This window comes from Ctenocephalides felis, unplaced genomic scaffold (assembly GCF_003426905.1).
Source record: "Ctenocephalides felis isolate EL2017-DRISC unplaced genomic scaffold, ASM342690v1 CF-g0.4_SCAFFOLD_03725, whole genome shotgun sequence".
In the NCBI taxonomy this organism is placed as follows: Eukaryota; Metazoa; Arthropoda; class Insecta; order Siphonaptera; family Pulicidae; genus Ctenocephalides; species Ctenocephalides felis.
The window spans coordinates 27819-48200 of NW_020539879.1; the positions used below are offsets into that span (position 1 = coordinate 27819).

At 29.7% G+C, this 20382-nt stretch overlaps 4 protein-coding genes across 5 annotated transcripts; 1 reads left to right on the forward strand and 3 right to left on the reverse strand.

The window, feature by feature from the left end:
* Window positions 1–393: 393 nt before the first annotated feature.
* Window positions 394–1669, reverse strand: LOC113390997 (protein max-like). Its single transcript, XM_026626983.1, is given in 5 exon segments — window positions 394–477; window positions 580–658; window positions 660–688; window positions 1398–1460; window positions 1525–1669. Coding segments are annotated over 5 exon segments (294 nt in total). The 5' UTR covers window positions 1564–1669.
* A 3169-nt stretch (window positions 1670–4838) lies between these two features.
* LOC113390992 (transcription elongation factor SPT5-like) lies at window positions 4839–8668 on the forward strand. Of its 2 annotated transcripts, none has more exons than XM_026626978.1 (2): window positions 4839–4973; window positions 5336–8668. In XM_026626978.1, the coding sequence occupies exon 2, from the start codon at window positions 5412–5414 to the stop codon at window positions 8664–8666; it is 3255 nt and encodes a 1084-aa protein (XP_026482763.1). In that variant the 5' UTR covers window positions 4839–4973; window positions 5336–5411; the 3' UTR covers window positions 8667–8668. The 2 variants fall into 2 exon arrangements, with proteins under 2 accessions (XP_026482763.1, XP_026482762.1); XM_026626977.1 differs by having other exon boundaries at window positions 4931–5086.
* Window positions 8669–9426: 758 nt separating this feature from the next.
* On the reverse strand, window positions 9427–12470 carry LOC113390998 (3'(2'),5'-bisphosphate nucleotidase 1-like). Its single transcript, XM_026626984.1, has 7 exons — window positions 12427–12470; window positions 12222–12345; window positions 12044–12163; window positions 11842–11980; window positions 10344–10509; window positions 10176–10281; window positions 9427–9687 (listed from the first exon to the last, which is right to left on the reverse strand). The coding sequence occupies exons 2-7, from the start codon at window positions 12342–12344 to the stop codon at window positions 9427–9429; spliced, it is 915 nt and encodes a 304-aa protein (XP_026482769.1). The 5' UTR covers window position 12345; window positions 12427–12470.
* Window positions 12471–16443: 3973 nt separating this feature from the next.
* On the reverse strand, window positions 16444–17938 carry LOC113390999. The gene is made up of 2 exons (XM_026626985.1): window positions 17786–17938; window positions 16444–16711 (listed from the first exon to the last, which is right to left on the reverse strand). Exons 1-2 carry the CDS (start codon window positions 17848–17850, stop codon window positions 16444–16446), a joined length of 333 nt encoding a protein of 110 aa, XP_026482770.1. The 5' UTR covers window positions 17851–17938.
* Between the last annotated feature and the right edge of the window lie 2444 nt (window positions 17939–20382).

Sequence of the window (20382 nt, forward strand, 5' to 3'; positions counted from 1 at the left end):
ATAACATAGATACATTGATAACATAATAAGCACATTTGCCACTTTTCCAAGAACTAATGCACAATTATCGTTTTCTAACGTATCTCGTGAAAAATAATTTGTGAAACACTATTACACATTTTATGCATTAGCTAATGCTTCAATAAAAAAATGTATTATGAATATTAAAACAATATCACAGTTAATTAGATATTAATAAAAATAAGCACTTAGATTTATAGTAATTTTGATATTTGTATCAACACCCATGATTTTATGCTCATAATATTTGCTAATCATGTAGTATGAAACTCTTATTAGTTTATCAAATTATTAAATTGGTTTATCAAATTATTTATTAGTAATATCAAACATTACTTTGTTGCTCTAAATATATTTTGCCTCTTGAGATCATCAAATCTTGCTGGTGCAATTATTTTTTTTCCTCATAAAATGAATATACTCTGCTGCCTTTTTGAGTATTTGTGCTCGGCTTGCCTGTAAATAAAAATTACATATAACAGGTTTCTTTTATACAAAACAATTTTAAAACCATTCATAGTTTTGAAATATAAACATGACATATTTGTCAGAACTCACAACTTTTTCTCCTTGTAAAGCTGGGACAGAGTCCCTTAGTGAAGTGAAGCTGTCTTTTATGTGATCCCTGCGCTTTCTCCAAAAGCATATGATGAGCTCTCTTTTCTGCCTGCAATAAAAAAAATATTCATTAAGAGTATATGTAATTCCACAAGAAAACAGTTTATATTAGCAATCTACTTATAGTGAGAAGCATTTAGGACTCGAATTCAAAATAGAACTAGAATGATATTTTCTGTTCAACACTGTACACAAAAATTTATGACTAGAATGAGTTAATGCAGTTCTCCTAATGATCTATATTCAAATTCAGCACTTCGATTTTATTAAAAAATTAGATAAAAATAAATACAAAAAGTGTCACTGTAATCAAAAACATAACAAGTCATGAAGCAATCCATAATCTCTTATACCTTCTGACTGAGATATGGAGATGCATTTATTGCACAAAAAATAAAAAATAAAAATAAAATAAAAAAAACAAAGCGATAATAAAAATAAAGGCTATTATTTGCCTTTGAATATAGCCTATACTCAAAGTTCTTCGAAGCTGTCAGTTTTTCTCATAAATTTAATAAGCAATAAGTTCCAAACTGTTTCTATGACAGTATCGGAATATAAAAAACAATAATGAATCATTATGAATAAACATAACTGCATTTATTGAGTTCTCAAATTAATGAATTAATTATTTCCTTTGATGAATTATGGTCATATTTAATAATTAAATCACAACTACAGACATCAATATCAGATATTATATTGTGATGTAATAATGAAATATATATAATATAAGGTATATAATTAATATTATATACCTGTGAATAATATATAGTTCCAGCATTGCGCCCTGGTAATCGAGAATCCGAGTCATCAGCATCCTGAAATGACACATTATGCACTAAATTCAAGAAAATAGGAAACAGCATGTGGTAGCATACTTACATCACTTTCAATATCTATGTCACGATCGTCATCACTCATTATTTACGTATATTTATAAATATCTATTTATTATTAAATTATTATTAAAATTGCCACTTTAGAAAGTACGCGTACATACAAAAGGCACAAGCTTACAAATTATAGATTTATGTTTCACCCATTCACCAAAATTTTCAAATGATATTATTATATAAAATTGTTCATTTGTGACTTGATTATATCACATAATTTAAAATAAAAATTGAATTTAGTAATCTATTCGTGACAATCCAAACCACGCTGCTTGATCACGTTTCTCTTCATTGTACTGTACCTGACATTAATATAGACTGATAATACAAATAGTTTTTTTACTCTATGGCTTTCCGTCGTTATGACATCACTTTTGTATCTCATCCAGTGAGTTATCTATGAACTAATGGTAAAGCACCATAGACCTTATGTACGTGTCTTATATAGACCTTATATAGGCACGCACCATCGCACCATAGATGGAAAACAATATATATATATATATATATATATATATATATATATATATATATATGAGTGAGTTCTTGAGGGCGATACATCAAACAAAGAAAAGCCAAAGATTTATAAAATATTTTTATTTCCATACCGAGGCATGCCGAGGCATGTATCATACATGCCTCGGTACTAGCAAAGTACAGAAGTCGTGGCAGAAATTACATAATTCTACTTACATTTTTGTTCATAAAAACTATCATTTTTCTGTTTACATCATACAAAAAAATTATATAAAAAAATGCATAGTGCTGACAAGTAGTGTTATAATGTTAGTGCCAAATCTCTAGTGCTGTGTACACTTCTCTATACCCGCTAAGCCAAAATACGTAATATTTATGTAATTTTTACGCAAAAAAAATGATATATGTCATTTTACGTAAGATTAATGTAAGATATGTGTCATAATTTCGCCTATTTTAAGTAATGTGAATTACGTAATAGGATTACGAAAATATTTCATAATAATTACGTAATTTTTGAAAAAAAAAATGACGTGGAGGGGTTCTCTTTTTACACACATACATAAATATACACACACATCATCGCTTATAATATGAACACACACATACACACATATGTGTATAATATGAACACACGCATACACATATGTGTATATATGAACACACACATTCATGAACATAGAAATGAGTATAACACACACAGAATGTACATACATATATAATATTTATGTACACACACACGCATACATATCACACACACACACACATATATATATATACATATTATATATATATATATATATTATATATAATATATATACATATCTGAAAAATGAAAGAAAAAGCACATTTATATGGCATGTTTATTTTTTTGGCATTATACACAATTTTAACATTAGAAAATCTATAAAGTATAAATAATAATTCACAATTTTTATGAAATAATGTAATTACATATGACATATTGATCAACATTTTTTAATGGCAAATGGAAAAATATACAATATGATAAATGATAAGTAAGAAACTGCTAATTTTAAATTAAACTCGAAATAAAAATCATCGAAGTATCCTTTACAAAGTCTTCATAAGTTCTTTCATTAACTATTTCATGGAAATATTACGTAATTAGGAACTGTATCTTCTGTTAAAAACTAAATGTGGTATAAGTCTATGATGTCTTCTCTACAAAGCATTCTCGATATCTATTTCATGGCCCATTTGTGATGAAAAAATGCATCTCGGATATAAATATTATAGCTTTCGATTTTTCCCTGAAATAAAAAACATGGTAATAATTTCTATTTAACTTTTGATACATATTTTTTACATACTTACACAAAGCAATGGTTTTCAAAAGGCCAAGTAATTCTGTTATATATAATTTGTCACTGAATTTATATTAACAATAAAATAGTATTTAGAATATGAATACCGTTACATTTGAAACAAAGTGTTCTTTATATATCTAATTATTATTAGAAACAAAATTAATAACACACACGATTAATTTTTAGGTTAATGGAGCGTTTTAGAGTAAAGATTTAAGTAATTCATGTAATTTAAGAGGCTTAGAATACATTTTAACAAACATATCTTCACATATTTAACATTTAATTAGCAAATTAAAAATATTGATAAGGACACTACAAAACACAAAACTTAATTAAAAACGCATGGCGAATCGTAATCCCCATAATCTTTGCCTAGTAGTAGCCGCAGCCAGCGGCCTCGGCACGGCAGTCTCCTTGCAGACATAACGGTATTTATGTCACTTAGCTTAGCGCCGTTCATTGGTTGACAGCTTCGTTCATGAAACGAAATGTTCCGAAAATTCTCGAGCCATTTTTATTTCGTCTCTATGCAGTTAATGCAGTACGATTACTTTGAAAAAAAGTTTAGAATTTTCAAAATATTTGTTTTTAAAAAGTCTTTTTTTTCAAAAAAGGTAATTTTTTGTCAAAATTTTATAGTTTCTCAAAAATCTAATTTTTTGAAAATTCGCGAGCCATTTTTATTTCGTCTCTATGCAGTTAATGCAGTACGATTACTTTGAAAAAAAAAGTTTAGAATTTTCAAAAAAATTTTTTTTTCAAAAGTCTTTTTTTCAAAAAAGGTAATTTTTTGTCAAAATTTTATAGTCTCAAAAATCTAATTTTTCAAAGTAATTTTATTTCAAAAATGTTAATCTTTTTAAAACAAAATAATTATTAGTACGGGAAGTTCCAACATTTGCCTAGTTTATGTAATATATATGAAATAAAATCTTCATTTATTTACGTAATATTTTTTTCAGGAAAATTACGTAATATTTATGTAATTCTTTCGTATTATCTAATTACGTAATGTAGATTACATATTTCTTACATAAAAATTACGTAATATTACGTAACTGGTTTAGTTATAATTTTAGAGAATATTTAGTTATATGTAACTAACCAACGTAATATCCACTGATGATGACATTAAATTGAATGTCGAAACGTTTGGAAATAAAAATTATTTTATAAATCTTTGGCTTTTCTTTGTTTGATGTATCGCCCTCAAGAACTCACTCATATATTTCAACATCAAAATTAACTACTAAATCATATATATATATATAAGCATAGATAAGTAAACATAATTTAGGTAATATAAGTAATATAATTTAGGCTCTATTCTTCTTTTATCTATGAATTTAGGTTTTATGCATATACTCTTCTTTATGCTACTCTTTATGATACTCTTCTTTTATCTATGGTTTTATGTTTTGTTGGCTATCGTTGCGACACTACTCGGGCGTCGGCCATAACTTAAAGATTTCATTTTACGCGGTTTCATATCCCAGGAATTGTTTGCTACGGCAAACGTCATCGGCTTTATTGAATGGTTGATTTTATAGTTTCTTAGTAATTGTCAAATGTTAGAAAAATAAAATTTGTTTCGATTAAGCGTTGAACAACATATTTTTTAACTTAGGTAATGTGTTTGAACTCTGTTTAATTATGGAATTCGTTATAACGAATATAAGTTTTTACGAATGAATGACATGAATCCATGCTGATCAAACAAAATTTCGTTTAAATACATTGGTAATTTTTTGAAATCATTTATATATTATTTGCATGAATGTTGCATTATTATAATAAATTAAGTTTATGATTTATATAAATAAATTAAGTTTATTATTTTGTATGAATTAACGCAGTTTGCAATTAATTTTGAGGTAATTGTTTATATATGAAACTAAAAATTAAGTTTCATTAACATTATGTTATATATTAAAAATAATATGATAAACACTGATATTTAAACAGTGATATTTTTTTATTTTATGGCAGGTAAGAGTAATTCAAAAAGAAATAAATAAAGGACACTTTACACAACTTATTTGTGTAATCGAAAAAAAAGACCAAAATGTCTGATTCAGAAGAAAGTCATTACTCTGACTCAGGTTCAGAAGTGGGCAGTGTCGAATCTAATCATTCAAAAAGGAAAAAGAGGTCAAGATCAATCTCTAGATCGATTTCAAGAAGTAGATCTCGTTCAAGATCATCTCATTCAAATTCAGGCTCAGGTTCTGATGTGGAACATAATAGGAATGGAAACCGTGATGATGAGGCTAGGGAAGCATCCGGTGATGAAGAAGTAGCGGATGAACAAGAACCTGAAGGAGAAGATTTAGATTCAGAAGAATATGATGAAGAAGAGGAAGAGGATGAAGATGATGATAGACCTCGAAAGAAAAAAAAGAAGGATAGATTTAGTGGATTTATTATAGACGAAGCTGAAGTGGATGATGAAGTTGATGAAGATGATGAGTGGGAAGAAGGAGCTCAAGAAATGGGTATTGTTGGGAATGAAGTTGATGAATTAGGTCCTACAGCCCGTGAGATTGAAGGAAGGCGACGAGGAACTAATTTGTGGGATTCACAGAAAGAGGACGAGATTGAAGAATATTTGAAGAAGAAATATGCTGATGAAACACTTGCGGTTCGTTCTTTTGGTGACGGAGGTGAGGAAATGTCTGATGAAATAACTCAGCAAACTCTTCTGCCAGGAATTAAAGATCCCAATTTATGGATGGTTAAATGTCGAATTGGCGAAGAAAAGGCTACAGTTTTATTACTTATGCGTAAGTTTATTGCCTACCAAAATAGTGATGCACCATTGCAGATAAAATCTGTAATTGCTCCAGAAGGAGTAAAAGGTTACATTTACATAGAATCTTATAAACAGACTCATGTAAAAGCAGCTATCGATAATGTTGGGAATTTGAGAATGGGCACTTGGAAACAAGAAATGGTTCCTATTAAAGAAATGACGGATGTCTTGAGAGTTGTCAGAGAGCAAACAGGATTGAAACCTAAGCAGTGGGTTAGACTAAAGCGAGGGTTGTATAAGGATGACATAGCACAGGTGGACTATATAGATTTGGCTCAGAACAATGTGCATTTGAAATTATTGCCTAGGATTGATTATACTAGATTGCGAGGTGCTCTACGTACTGTGCAAAGTGATTCAGAGGCTGCAAAACGGAAAAAGAAAAGAAGGCCGGTTGCAAAACCTTTTGATCCTGAAGCTATTAGAGCTATTGGTGGTGAAGTTACATCAGATGGTGATTTTTTAATATTTGAAGGAAATCGTTTTTCACGAAAAGGTTTTATGTTTAAAAATTTTACAATGTCTGCGATTCTTGCTGAAGGTGTTAAGCCTACACTTTCTGAATTGGAGCGATTTGAAGAGCAACCCGAGGGTATTGATATTGAATTAGCAGCTCCTTCTAAAGATGATCCCAACAGTTTGCACTCATTTTCCATGGGCGATAATGTTGAGGTGGCTGTGGGTGACTTGGAGAACTTACCATGTAAAATTATTGCTATCGATGGTTCTATGATTACAGTTCTACCAAAACATTCTGAACTAACGGATCCCTTAATTTTCAAAGCTAATGAATTAAGAAAGTTTTTTAAAACAGGTGATCATGTGAAAGTTTTGGCTGGTCGTTATGAAGGGGAAACAGGGCTTATAGTTCGTGTGGATACTACAAGGGTTGTTTTGGTATCTGATTTGACAATGCATGAATTAGAAGTTCTTCCAAGAGATTTACAGCTGTGCTCAGATATGGCTACTGGTGTTGATTCATTAGGGCAGTTTCAATGGGGTGATTTAGTGCAGTTGGATGCTATGAATGTAGGAGTAATTGTTCGATTAGAAAGAGAAAACTTTCATGTATTAGGAATGAATGGAAAATTGATGGAATGCAAACCGCAAGCTCTACAAAAACGAAAAGAAAATCGTTTTACAGTTGCATTAGATACTGATCAAAATAGCATATCAAAGAGAGACATAGTGAAGGTGTGTGATGGCCCACATGCTGGTCGAGATGGTGAAATAAAACATTTGTACAGAAATTATGTTTTTCTATATTCAAGAATGTATTTAGATAATGGTGGTATTTTTGTATGCAAAACAAGACATGTACAATTAGCAGGTGGAGCACGTCATAGTAATGCCAATGCAACAGGATTGAATGGCTTAGGTTTTATGTCACCTAGAATACAGTCTCCAATGCATCCATCTGGAAGAGGTGGCGGAGGGGGTGGTCGCGGAAGAGGACGCGGAGGTGCTAATAGAGTCACTAGAGACCGGGATATAATTGGTACAACTATTAAAATTACTGGTGGACCTTACAAAGGCAATGTTGGAATTGTCAAAGATGCAACTGAAAGTACTGCTCGTGTTGAATTGCATGCTTCATGTCAGACCATATCAGTCGATAGAGGACACATTGCAAAAGTTGGAGCACCTGCAAAGGAAGGTGGATTTTCCACATATGGCCGTACACCTGGTCGCACACCTGCTTATGGCTTTCAAACTCCACAATATAATAGAGAAGGTCGTACACCAATGCTTGGTTCATATACTCCTGTATACAACTCTGGATCTCGAACTCCCCACTATGGTTCTATGACACCTTCACACGATGGAAGTCAAACACCTGGACAAGGAGCATGGGATGCTAATATTACAAATACACCTGCTCGAAGTAATGATTTTGAATCTTCTTATTTGGACGAGAGTTCTCCCAGTCCTTTCAATCCTAATACTCCAGGCGTATATCAATCAGGTCCTTATACTCCCCAAACACCAGGATCAATCATGTATGGATCTGATAGTTATAGTCCATATCAACCAAGCCCAAGCCCTTCAGGGTATCAAGCCAGCACGTATATGGGCACACCCTCACCGACATCATACTCACCTGGTACCCCAGCAGGTGCACCGCAATCACCATATAATCCACAAACTCCTGGAGCTAGTTTGGATTCACTTTCTGGGTCTGACTGGCATACAACAGATATTGAGGTTCGCATTAGCGATAGTCATCCAGACAGAGGACTAGCTAATCAAACTGGTGTCATCAAAGGGTTACAAGGAGGAATGTGCACAGTGTTTTTGCCAGCTGAAGATCGTTCTGTGAATATAGAATGTGATCATTTAGAACCAGTTCAACCTGCAATTAATGATTATGTCAAGGTTATAATGGGCGTACATCGTGAATCGGTAGGGATATTGTTGTCATCTGATGGTCCTGATGGAGTTATCAGAATGAAAGACCAAGTAGAAATGTTGCAGTTGCGTTTTCTTTGTAAAATGTATCGTCAATAGATTATCACATATTATTTGTAAAAAACTGAGTGATGAAATAAAAAAAAAAAAATTATACTAATATGTTTAACATTTATGTATTATTTTATATTTGAATTTATATATTTATTTTATTTAGTCTGCAATGTTTTAGGATGTTCACTATGACCATGAACTTGATCATTACACAAAGTTTCATTAAAATTATCAAGAAATTACTCACAATTTACCTAAAACTATCTATAGAAAAATTGAAAATGTATTGAAAAATACAAATTAAAACTAAACTGAAGTATTAATAAAATTGATGATTTTTCAACGAAATTGATTTCTTTTTCAACGTATTGGACATGCTCTTTCTGAAATCTGAAAATTCCTTCATTGGTAGTAATTGAGATGATCAAAAATAGAAGATTTTGCACAAATATTTGAAATAGTATTAATTAAATTTAATTAGTTTTAATACAGGGTAAAAGAGCAAAAACCATATGCATTACAAAATTTTTCAGATTGAGCATTTGATGTAAGTTATTAGTAATCTCAAAGGCCATTTGAAATTCAATTCAATTTTAATTTATTTTGATCTATACTGTTCTGGTTTAATAACTTGAAAAATATGTTTAAGAAAACAACCTGCAATCTTAAAACAATGAGAATGTTAATGGATTGTCAAGATTCAATCATTTTTGATAACAGTAAACGTATATTGAAACAAAATATTCAACAAAATTTGCAAGTATATATATATAATATATATTTAGTTATATTACATCATTATTAGCTAATTCATTAATTTAGATTTTATTTCCTGGGACATTTTATTGATAAGATCGGTGTGGTTCAAACAAGGTGCTGTAGCAATTACACCCTTAGAGTTAGGATATTGAACATCTTTGTCATAAACATATTTGTTCCCGAAAACATCAGTCAGCATTCCTCCTGCTATTTCTAATATAGCTTCAGGTGCGCAGGTATCCCATTTCTTACACCCTGGACTAGCAAATACATACGCATTTGCGCTTCCATCAAGTAACTGTATGACCTAGTAAATATAAAAGAGCATAAAATGTATTAAATATATTCAAGTTACAACCAAAATGCAAGAAATGATTGTGAATGTGTGTTGAAATAAACTCTTTTCATATAACAAGAAAAAAAAGTTTGTGGACTATATGACCTTTATACTAATATATCTTACATATGTCTTTGAATTAGAATATTTCTTTCACCTAAAACCTTATTGATTCAGATTTTAATCACAATGGCTAATATCATTTGCCATATCATGTATAAAATAGTATCTGATGGCTATTATAATCAAATATGTTTATACCTGAAAATTATGGCATTTTTCAAAAATATCATTTGACAAACATTATTATCAAGTCAACATCTGTGTTAAAGCTTAATTTAATTCCATTGTGCAATTGCAATATTGAAAAAAGTTTTTAGCTTCGTATCATTGAAATTTCATATAAATACAGAAATATGTGATAAAAAATAAAAAACACAATATGTATTAAAATCTACCTTGAATCCTGCACCTCCGACATGTAAGACTTTGTCTGGTTGTAATTCGTTTATTGCTGCTATCACATTAGAGTCAGTGTGAGACCGTGAAGTGGTAATTACTAATCTGAAAAAAAAACCTGTAAATGTGTCTATCGTTATAAGCATGAAAGTCTGAAGGTGATATACCTGTTCTGTAGACGATTGCTTAAAGTAATGCCACTGAAGCCTATTCCTCTCAAACCCCAAATTGTGCGACCTTTGCTATTCTCAAAAAATGGTTGATGAATCACTCCTGCAATAGCTTTACCGTCAACTGCTATTCCTATTAGTACTGTTACATTATCCAAATTACCTTTAATGAAACAATCATAATACTGTTATTTCTTTAGTATTTAATATGGCAGTAACCTTCTACCTTCAAAAATTTATTATATTCAAATCTTATAAATCATCCTATTTGCTGTATAGTAAATATCAATTAAAATACTTGAATTATTTTGGAGAGGATTCTGAATCAAGAAAGTGACAAAATCGCCATCGAAGAAAATTGAAAACATTTATATTGTAAAAAAGAAAAAAGGGAGAACGAAAAGCTAAGGTTGAACAAATAAACAAACAAACAAACAAAATGTAAACTATACTAAAAAACACAAAAAAATGTTCACAACTATGAAACACAGGTAAAATATAAACTTGTATATATATTATATATATATATATATTTTTTTTCTTCGTGGAAAAAACTGTTTCAACAATGTGGCATTTTGTTGTTATGTAATTGCAATACAACCCTTAATTCAATTTTTACACAAATTAAATCTAAGTTTAATTCTGACCGCCTCAGGAACTTGGTATACCAGATTAATTGCTCTAATTGCGAACTTTTTTATATCGGAGAAACTGGCCAAAACCTGAGTAAACGCTTTCACCAACATAAAAATAACTCAAAAAATCCGAAGCAATTTAAGACGATGTTAACTGAGCACATTAAATTAAACCATAATATACTTTTTTCAATTCTAAAATTTTACATTTTGAAGAGAACATAATTAAAAAAAAATTCGCTGAGGGGTTGTTTTTACAATTATATAACGAGACTAACACATGGTTCCTTAATAGCATGTCAAAATTTCTTAAAAAATGACAAGATCCCATCGCTTTTTAAATTTCCCGTAAATGTGAATACATGCTAAAAAACTGCTTTAAGAAAAAATGTTACATTTCTATCTTAAACTCCAAACAATAAATACATAGTTTCGACAACTTGTTAAGTTATCATGGTTATTAGTGTTTTTCTGATGTTAAAAAATATATATTTTATCAATGTGCACATACTCATACCATGGATTAATAATGGTTTCATGTTATATTAGGATACAAAATTGTAAGTGTTTTATTATTATTATTGTTTTTCTGCATATTATTTATTTAGTTTTAATTTTTATAGTTAAATTGATTACCACTGAATGAAGGCTAAGATGCTAGCCAAAACATATGGATTTTAAACTTTTAAAAAACTCTCATACTATTTTTATTGATGTTACACCCGACTTTTTAACACGATTTAAACATATATATATATATATATATATATATATATATATATATTATCATTATTATTATTATTATTATTAAACACAATGTATATATGTATATATAAATAAACGAGCAATTAATATTTTACCTTTTGTAAATTCTTGAGTGCCATCCAGTGGATCAACCCATACTACTATATCATTTTCTTGAATTGAGGAATGTTCTGGCAGACACTTTCTTTCTAAAACATCCTGAGCGCCTTTTGTCACTATCCATTCTTCAGGTATCTGTGAAACATACCTCTATAAATATTGTTTTTTATAAGAATGAAGTTAATTAAGACATCTTACATTCAAGTTTAATTGACCCTCTTCTCCTATAACAGTCAGATCAGGAAATGATTTCAATAATGATGCCATTATACACCTTTGTGCTGAACGATCAGCCTCTGTTTGTGGATCATCTTTACCCTAGATAATGTAAAAAATACAACTAAAAAGAAAACAATAGATATGAATAAAATTATACCTTATGTACGACTCCTAATTCTCCTGCTTTTAACACATTTCTGATTAATGTGCCAGCCATGTCAGCTATTGCAACTGAATGGGCCAAAACCCTCAACAAAACAGGGTGATTTTCATGAGACATTCTGTAATTTGTAAATTTAATCAGGTGCAATATTTATTGAAAATTTATTTATTAATGAGTATAGTGAAAAAATTAAACGTACAGAATTCTGGTCGAATATTCTAGAGCCAAAAACTTATTTACTTTACTCTTAGATCTTAAAATCTTATAAACGAATGGCATCATTCTAAAAGAATATAAATTATTTAAATACCTGATATCTAGACTTGAGTATTAATTCATAAATATTCCACGTTTATTTACTTTGGGCTTATGATATTATTCACCTGCGACAGTATCAAACCGTTCATTAACTTGTGGATTACTTCTCGAACGACCAGTTTTCCGTTTACGATTTCACCAAATGCGACCACATTTCAGCAAAGGTAATTTGACAAGTGACAGATCACCAGCGGCATGGTAACAATCAAACAGTACAGACCACGTGATCGTCGGTTTGCGCCTTGGACTTATACCATGTGCGTTGCCAAGGATACAAAGATTTCGACAGGGTCGAAGCAGGCCGCAGGCAGTGAGCGGTGCGTTGACGACATACAAGTTTCCGTAACAAGCAAATTTTTTTTTATATAAATACATTGAAACGCCTTTAATTGCCAAAGCTCTGTGGTTTTTCTTAAAGTTTTTTCGTCTTTTCAAAATAAGTTTACTAACTAGTGGGGTGTATTGCATCGTGCCTTAAGGCAAATTGCAGGAACTTCCCGTACCGTAACGAAATGTTCGAGGAATACTGAATGTTTTCAAATAGATTATTATTAATATTGTAACATAAAAATCAGAAATTTTATTTATATTATTCATTAATTTTATTTTTATTATTATTTGCTTCTATTTTATATTAAATCATCATATTACGGATATTATTTTCATGTAAATTCTATCCTTTGCACTCTTATTTATTTAAATTTATGTTATTATTTATCAATATTACTAGATGTTAATTATTTAACACTTGTAATAATTATTGAAATTAAAAAAAAAAATAATATTTTAACATTGTCTAATATTTATAAGAATTAAATAAACTGAATTTCAAAGTTGAAATTATTTGTTTAAAATATATTAGAACTATAGTCAGAATTAAAAATAAAATCTGAATTATTTTCGATATACAAAAAAAAATTTTTTTTTGAAAAAAAAAACAATTTTTTTTCCAAAATCAATTATTTTGTTAAGACAAGCAGAAAGTTCTTTGAATCATTTAAATCGGACGCTTAGTTCTCTCAAAAACTGCCATTTTTTACATATTTAGCTCCGTATCTTCGAAGTGGCTGGGCCTGCCTTTGCCAAAAACTAATAAACACTTCTCCCAATCATTACTAATTGAATGTTTTTTAGATCATTCAAATCGGATACTCCGTTCTCTCAAAAAGTCGATTTCTATTTTCTGCACTCGTTGCTCCGTATCTCCGAAACGGCTGGACCTGCCTTCGCCAAAAACTAATCAGCTCTTTTCCCTATCAATAGAAATCGAATGTTCTTTGAACCATTCAAATCGGTTGATCCGTACGCCCGAAAACGTGACTCGAAATTTGTATCCATACATACATACATACACACACACACACATCCATTTTTTCTGAGGTATGCCAAAATGTTCAGAAACCTTCAAAACGTCGAGAAATGTAAAAATTTTCAATTCCGATTTTCGGTCCATTACAATAACTTACCCTACGGGAAGTTAATAAGCATAAGGTACAGTGAGTGGTGCGTTGACGAAATACGAGTTTCCGTAACAAGCAATTTTTTTAAATAAATACATTGAAATGCCATTAATTCCCAAAGCTCTGTGGTTTTTATTAAAGTTTTTTTGTCTTTTCAAAATAAATTTACTAATTAATAACTTTACTAGTGGAATGCATGGCATCGTGCCTTATTGCAAATTGCCGGAACCTCCTGTACCGTAATTAAAAATCTTTGTACGGAACCCAACAAAAATTACACAAAATGTGTGCACATCGTTAAAATCTCTATAAAATATCTGATAATTTGATGTATATATGTACAATAAACATTTAAATGTTTATTAATAATTAATAAGTTTAAAAAAATGTCATTTGGCGGTCATAATTATGACCGCCAAATGACATTTTTTTAACTTATTTTTATTGAGAGTCCATAACCGCTGCATCTGCCTTTCCAAAAATTCAATCAGTTCTTCATCTTGTCAATACAATTAAATTGTTTTTTGAATTATTAAAATCGGACGCTCCGTTCTCTTAAAAACTGAGTTACCGTTTTTGGCACTTTCTGCTCCGTATCTTCGGAACGGCTAGACCTGCCTTCGCCAAAAACTAATCAGCACGTCCCCCCCTTATCAATACAAATCGAATGTTTTTTGAATTATTCAAATCTATTGATCGGTGTTCCCGAAATCGTCGACGAAAATTTGTATCCGCATACACACACATATACATCCATTTTTTCTAACAATAACGTATGCCAAAATGTTCAGAAACCTCTGAAACATAAAGATATAAAAAAAAATTATTTTCGATTTTTTTTGCGATTACTATAACTTACCCTGCGTGAAGTTAATTATTGTTTTTCTCGTCCATTCGTGATATTGCGTGAATGAGTTGAGGCATGTTTCGTTGAGCAACTCTCATGCTCGAACTGTTGCAAATTATTCGGGATGATTTTTATCCACAAACTTTTGGAGCTCAGGAAGCTACTTATAAAAATATACCTATAAATACAATACAATATATATAATATTATTGTAAAACCCTTAGCTCATGAACTTATTTATTCTTTATCAAAATTTTCTGTTTAAAAACAATACATATTTATGATGTGTTACGCTTGTACGGCTTGTACATCCTCGCCATCCTTCGATAATTCAAAAAGCAAAAGCGCAAACTGAAAAAATAAATTAATCGTTTAAACGTAAATCGTTTCTACAAAATATTAATATTAATCCTTTATGGGCCCATGTAACTTTCAAGTTACATTTTAGTTTATTGTAATTTCTCAAATAATTATGACTTTTTTCATAATAATATAACTTACGAATCTCAATTTCATAACCTTGCCAGGTTCTTCAACCTGAAATGGCAAGCTCGAAGTGATATTATTTGTACCTTTCATAATAATTACGAAACGGATCAAAAACAACATATATTTGTTTGTATTTCAATTTTAAGTTTGTTATCGTTTTTTATGATACAGTTTTATAATTTTGAGTAGGCCATCATGGCAGATTTTGGTTGATCTTATACACAATTGTGCATAATAAAGTCTATTCACAATAGCTTCAGCTTTCTTTTGTCAACACATAATACGTTAGATACCCAAAACAGATAAATTATAATTAGAAGCACTAGCAGTGTTAGGTTTGATGATTTCTTATTAGATTCCGAGTCCGATGGGGATGTCCCCGACGATGAATAAATATTATTGATAGAGAAAAAAATGTCAAAAAGTTGTCCAACTTCAAATGAGATATATAAACAATTAAAAAACAAAAAAACTAAAATACAATATCTGTAGAATATCTGGAAAAAAAGTTGTAGCATAATGGCCATTTTTTTGATAAGGAGAGAATGTTCCAAAAAGCCCGGAAGTAAAATAGTTTCGAAATTGGTATGCTATAAATACAGTTCATTTATGTTTAAGGTCAAAAACGAATGCTTTGTAGAATTCTATATATAATATATATGTTGATTAAACAAAATATTATAAAATAATTTTGCTATTTATTTTATTACTTAATATTATAACTATAGTAATATTTTTGTTACTTATTTTATAATAGTACTACTTATTTTTTTCGTAATTTTTTTGTAGTTTTGTTCCAATGAGGAAGAGTCAAATTGTAACTCGAAACGTATGGATCTATTAAATTTTTTTTAAAGAACATATTTTAATTTTCTTTCTAATTTATTATCTGAGTGGATGCCTGTTGAGAAGTATTTTGTTTAAACAACATATTTATCACCATCCAAAGAAATATTACATCTATGTAGTAATATATGTATGTATATATACATATATATATATATATTTATATATATATATGTATTGTATTTTGTACTAGTTCTATACTATTCTGTACTAGTATGTAAAATCACTAAATTATTTTTATGTATTTTATTATTGTTCATATAACATATAAATTACTTATGATCTTTGTTAAATTTGCATTAGATGAACTTGGTCCGAATGAATGTTGCGTAGAATTTAAATATTTCGATAAGCAGGTCAATTCGGTCATGGTGACCCTTATGCATGCTGCTGTTAAAAGAGCGCCAAACAAGCAGCATAATAAAAATGCGACCAATATACGAGTTTGCCGCCAAAATCTATCAATTCTGTACGGTCGTAGGTCATCAAGTGATAAAGTAGAAAGCCAATCTTCGTCCAATGCACTAAAATTATACAAAATAATTCTGATTAATTAAATTATTACTATTTTTTTTTTAAATATTGATATTTTCAAGTACAAGAATTATAATTATCCTCGCTTTTTTCAAGACTAAAAGAAAAAAAATGGCTAAGAATTGCGCTAAATATAATTGTTAATAATAGCGTTAATAACGGATTTTGTTATAACTCATCTACTAGGGAACCCGAAAAACGATGATTCAGCACTTACTCCGGAGGTAAAAGTTAAGAGATTTTAGTAATGTGCTTAATTAATTATGCTTATTGATCGGTCATTTTTAACGAAAAAAGATATTCGTTACCAATTTTAGGTTGTAAATTTATAATAATTAAAATAGCCAAATATTTATTCAAAACATTAAACATTTTTTATTCTGATTTTACATACTGCATTTCTTAATACATTTATTTTTTAATCAGAAAGTTTACCGAATTGTGAGTATTTAAATTAATTTTGTAATCCTATTCACATTTATCTGATTTCATAAAATTTTAATTTTAACCCCTGGCGATCTTACACTCGAAATCCGATATAATCTCGATAATAAATGAATATTATTTCGAGAAACTTCAATGAATGCGAAAAAGTATCAAAATGTCCGAAGCAAATTAATAATTTCCTCCAACAATGAGACAATTTATATAAAATGTGTGAAGTATTCAGTGACAGTTCCTAGCTAATTCCTAATTAGTAAACCAAGAAAAGACTCACGCAAGTTTGGTTTGCAACTTCTGCATTTATATAACTATTTAAAGATATACGCAGCAACTTTTATCTGGAATCCTGCCATTTTATAGTACAATAGATTGAATTATATTTACTAATTAACCAATAGAGCATTGCAGATTTGCTAGCTATTTAGTAACATGAGAATAAACTTCATAATTACCTTATAAACTGACTAATTTGACTATAATACAATTTTCTGTTCACTTTTTTATCAATAATTTAATTACATTTATATATTAGTGAAGCAAATGATTTTCTGAATTGAAATAGTTATTTTTATTACTCATGTCGCTTTAAATAAAATATACATAAAAATATTTTTCTCAACCTCAAATCCTGCTGTGACTGTTTGAACTCCCAAGCAGCTAATAATTTAGTGCGCTCTGTGCACATTATTAATACGTTATTAATAAATTAAGAATAGTTAACACTGACAATGAGCAAATTAAAAACACAACTTCAATATCTCAAGCATTATCTGGCTAGTCTTGTTTTTGTAAATTATTACTATATAGTGAAGTCGCAAGTATTAGGTGCCATTTTAATAGAACGCGATATTTTGTGTAAACAAACAGATCATACTGTCTTACACTAAATATCATATATATATATATATATATATATATATATATATATATAAACCAACAATATATATAGCGCATGGTAACCCATGCGATAATGTTCGAAGGCAATATAAATAATATTAGCAGAAACAAAAACACCAACATTGACAGAAACGTTTTTACATTTATGGTCGATATTATAATTGAAATATTATCTTCGAATGTTTCATTTGCAGGAACAAATTATAGAGATGTTTTAATGCTTGTCGATTGTGATTAAGTTCCTGAAGAAGGACACATGCATATCCTCGAAACTTCGAATAAAATAGTTTAAAAAATTTAAATGAATAAAAAAAATTGAAGAAAAAACTGGACTTCTTGTTAACAGTTCGAAAATCATAATATGATTTATGTCTCTCTTCTGAACATTAAATTTTTTGTATATGTTAAATGAAGACGTTTTGGATCTATTTACGTTCCATCATCGAATTTCTCCCAAAAATGTTTGGGAAAAAACATGAATCGAATCAATTTTGATTCGTGATTGGTTTTGCATTATATGGTAAGATCAGTTCAAGATAATTGCTTACTTATTATTATTTCTATGAAAAACATTTTACATGATCAACGCGAATCGAAAGTTCTTAAAATCATCCTGATCGGTTATATTCAAAAATACATACATAAACTTCAATATTTCTGTGATATCAATTAATTGGTTGATGAACAAAAAATCAAACTCTTAGTGTATGGCATCGTGCCTTGAGGCATATTGCTGAAACTTCCCGTGCCAAATTAAAATTTTGAAATTTGAAATATTTTCGATATCCAAAAAAAAAATTTTTTTTTCAAAAACATTCGTTTCAAGCAATTATTAATTTCTTCAAAAACTGCAATTTTATGCACATTTAGCTCCGTATCTCCGAAACGGCTGGACCTGCATTTGCCAAAAATACTAATCGCCACTTCTCCCCATCATTAAGAATTGAATGTTTTTTGGATCATTCAAGTCGGATGCTCCGTCCTCTCAAAAACTCGATTTCTATTTTTTACACTCTGCTCCGTAACTCCAAAACGGAAATTTGAAATATTTTCGATATTCAAAAAAATTTCATTCGTTTCAATACAAGCAGAAAGTTTTTTGAATCATTCAAATCGGATGCTTATTTTTTTCAAAAACTGCAATTTTATGCAATTTAGCTCCGTATCTCCGAAACGGCTGGACCTGCATTTGCCAAAAATACTAATCGCCACTTCTCCCCATCATTAAGAACTGAATGTTTTTTGGATCATTCAAGTCGGATGCTCCGTCCTCTCAAAACTCGATTTCTATTTTTTACACTCTTTGCTCCGTAACTCCAAAACGGCTGGATCGACTTTTGCCAAAAAATAATCAGAACATTCCCTATTAGTAGAAATCGAATGTTTTTTGAACCGTTGACGAAAAATTGTATCCATACATATGTACATGCATACACGCACTCACACGTCCAATTTTTCGGGGGTATTCAAAAATGTTCAGAAACCTTCAAAACGCGATTTTCAATTTCGTTTTTTGAGCGATTACAATAACTTACCCTGCGGAAAGTTAAAAGACAAAAAGTTCAACATTTAATGATTTAGTAGTTTCAAATCAAAACTTTTGAAAATATTAATATTATTTTTTTTTAGTTTAAGAGCAGAAATAAGAAAATAGGAATCAGATGGATTTAGTTCTGCTTTAAAATAGTGCAAAAGTTTTCAGATGCTGTTATTCATAATAATCTCTTGTATTTATATATTATATTCGTATGAATGAATAAATAAAAGGATTTGTTACGGTGTACATGAATTTCTTATGGTACAATGAATAAATCAAAGGTTATTATGATATATGTACATGAATAACATATTTTATCAATTTTGTAGCCATAGCAACTGAGTTGTATAATCAAGTGACTTGATTTTTAGAGTCACATTGTCAATATCTTGCTATTATATACTGATTATCGAGATTCAAAAATCTAAATTAAACTTATTATGTTGATAATATAAACCGATTTATACCTTCTAAAATCATTAAGTGTGCATGGTAATATGGGTAATAGTTTTTATCATTTTTAGTCATTAAGTTTAATACAAGACGTCTAACACGAGAGTAGCAAAGTGAGTGAGGATAAAATTCGTATAATCGTTCGATTCATTTTTTTTTCAATGCAAAACTCATTATTTACTTTGCTCATAAAATTTAACGGAGACATTACAATTTAAATTTAAATCGGTGCGAAATTTCTTACCAGTTACCAGGAAAAGGTAATTTGTTGCTTTAAAAAGTACAATCTTACCGAAGTTCTTGTGAAATATTTTTACTTCACTAATTTAT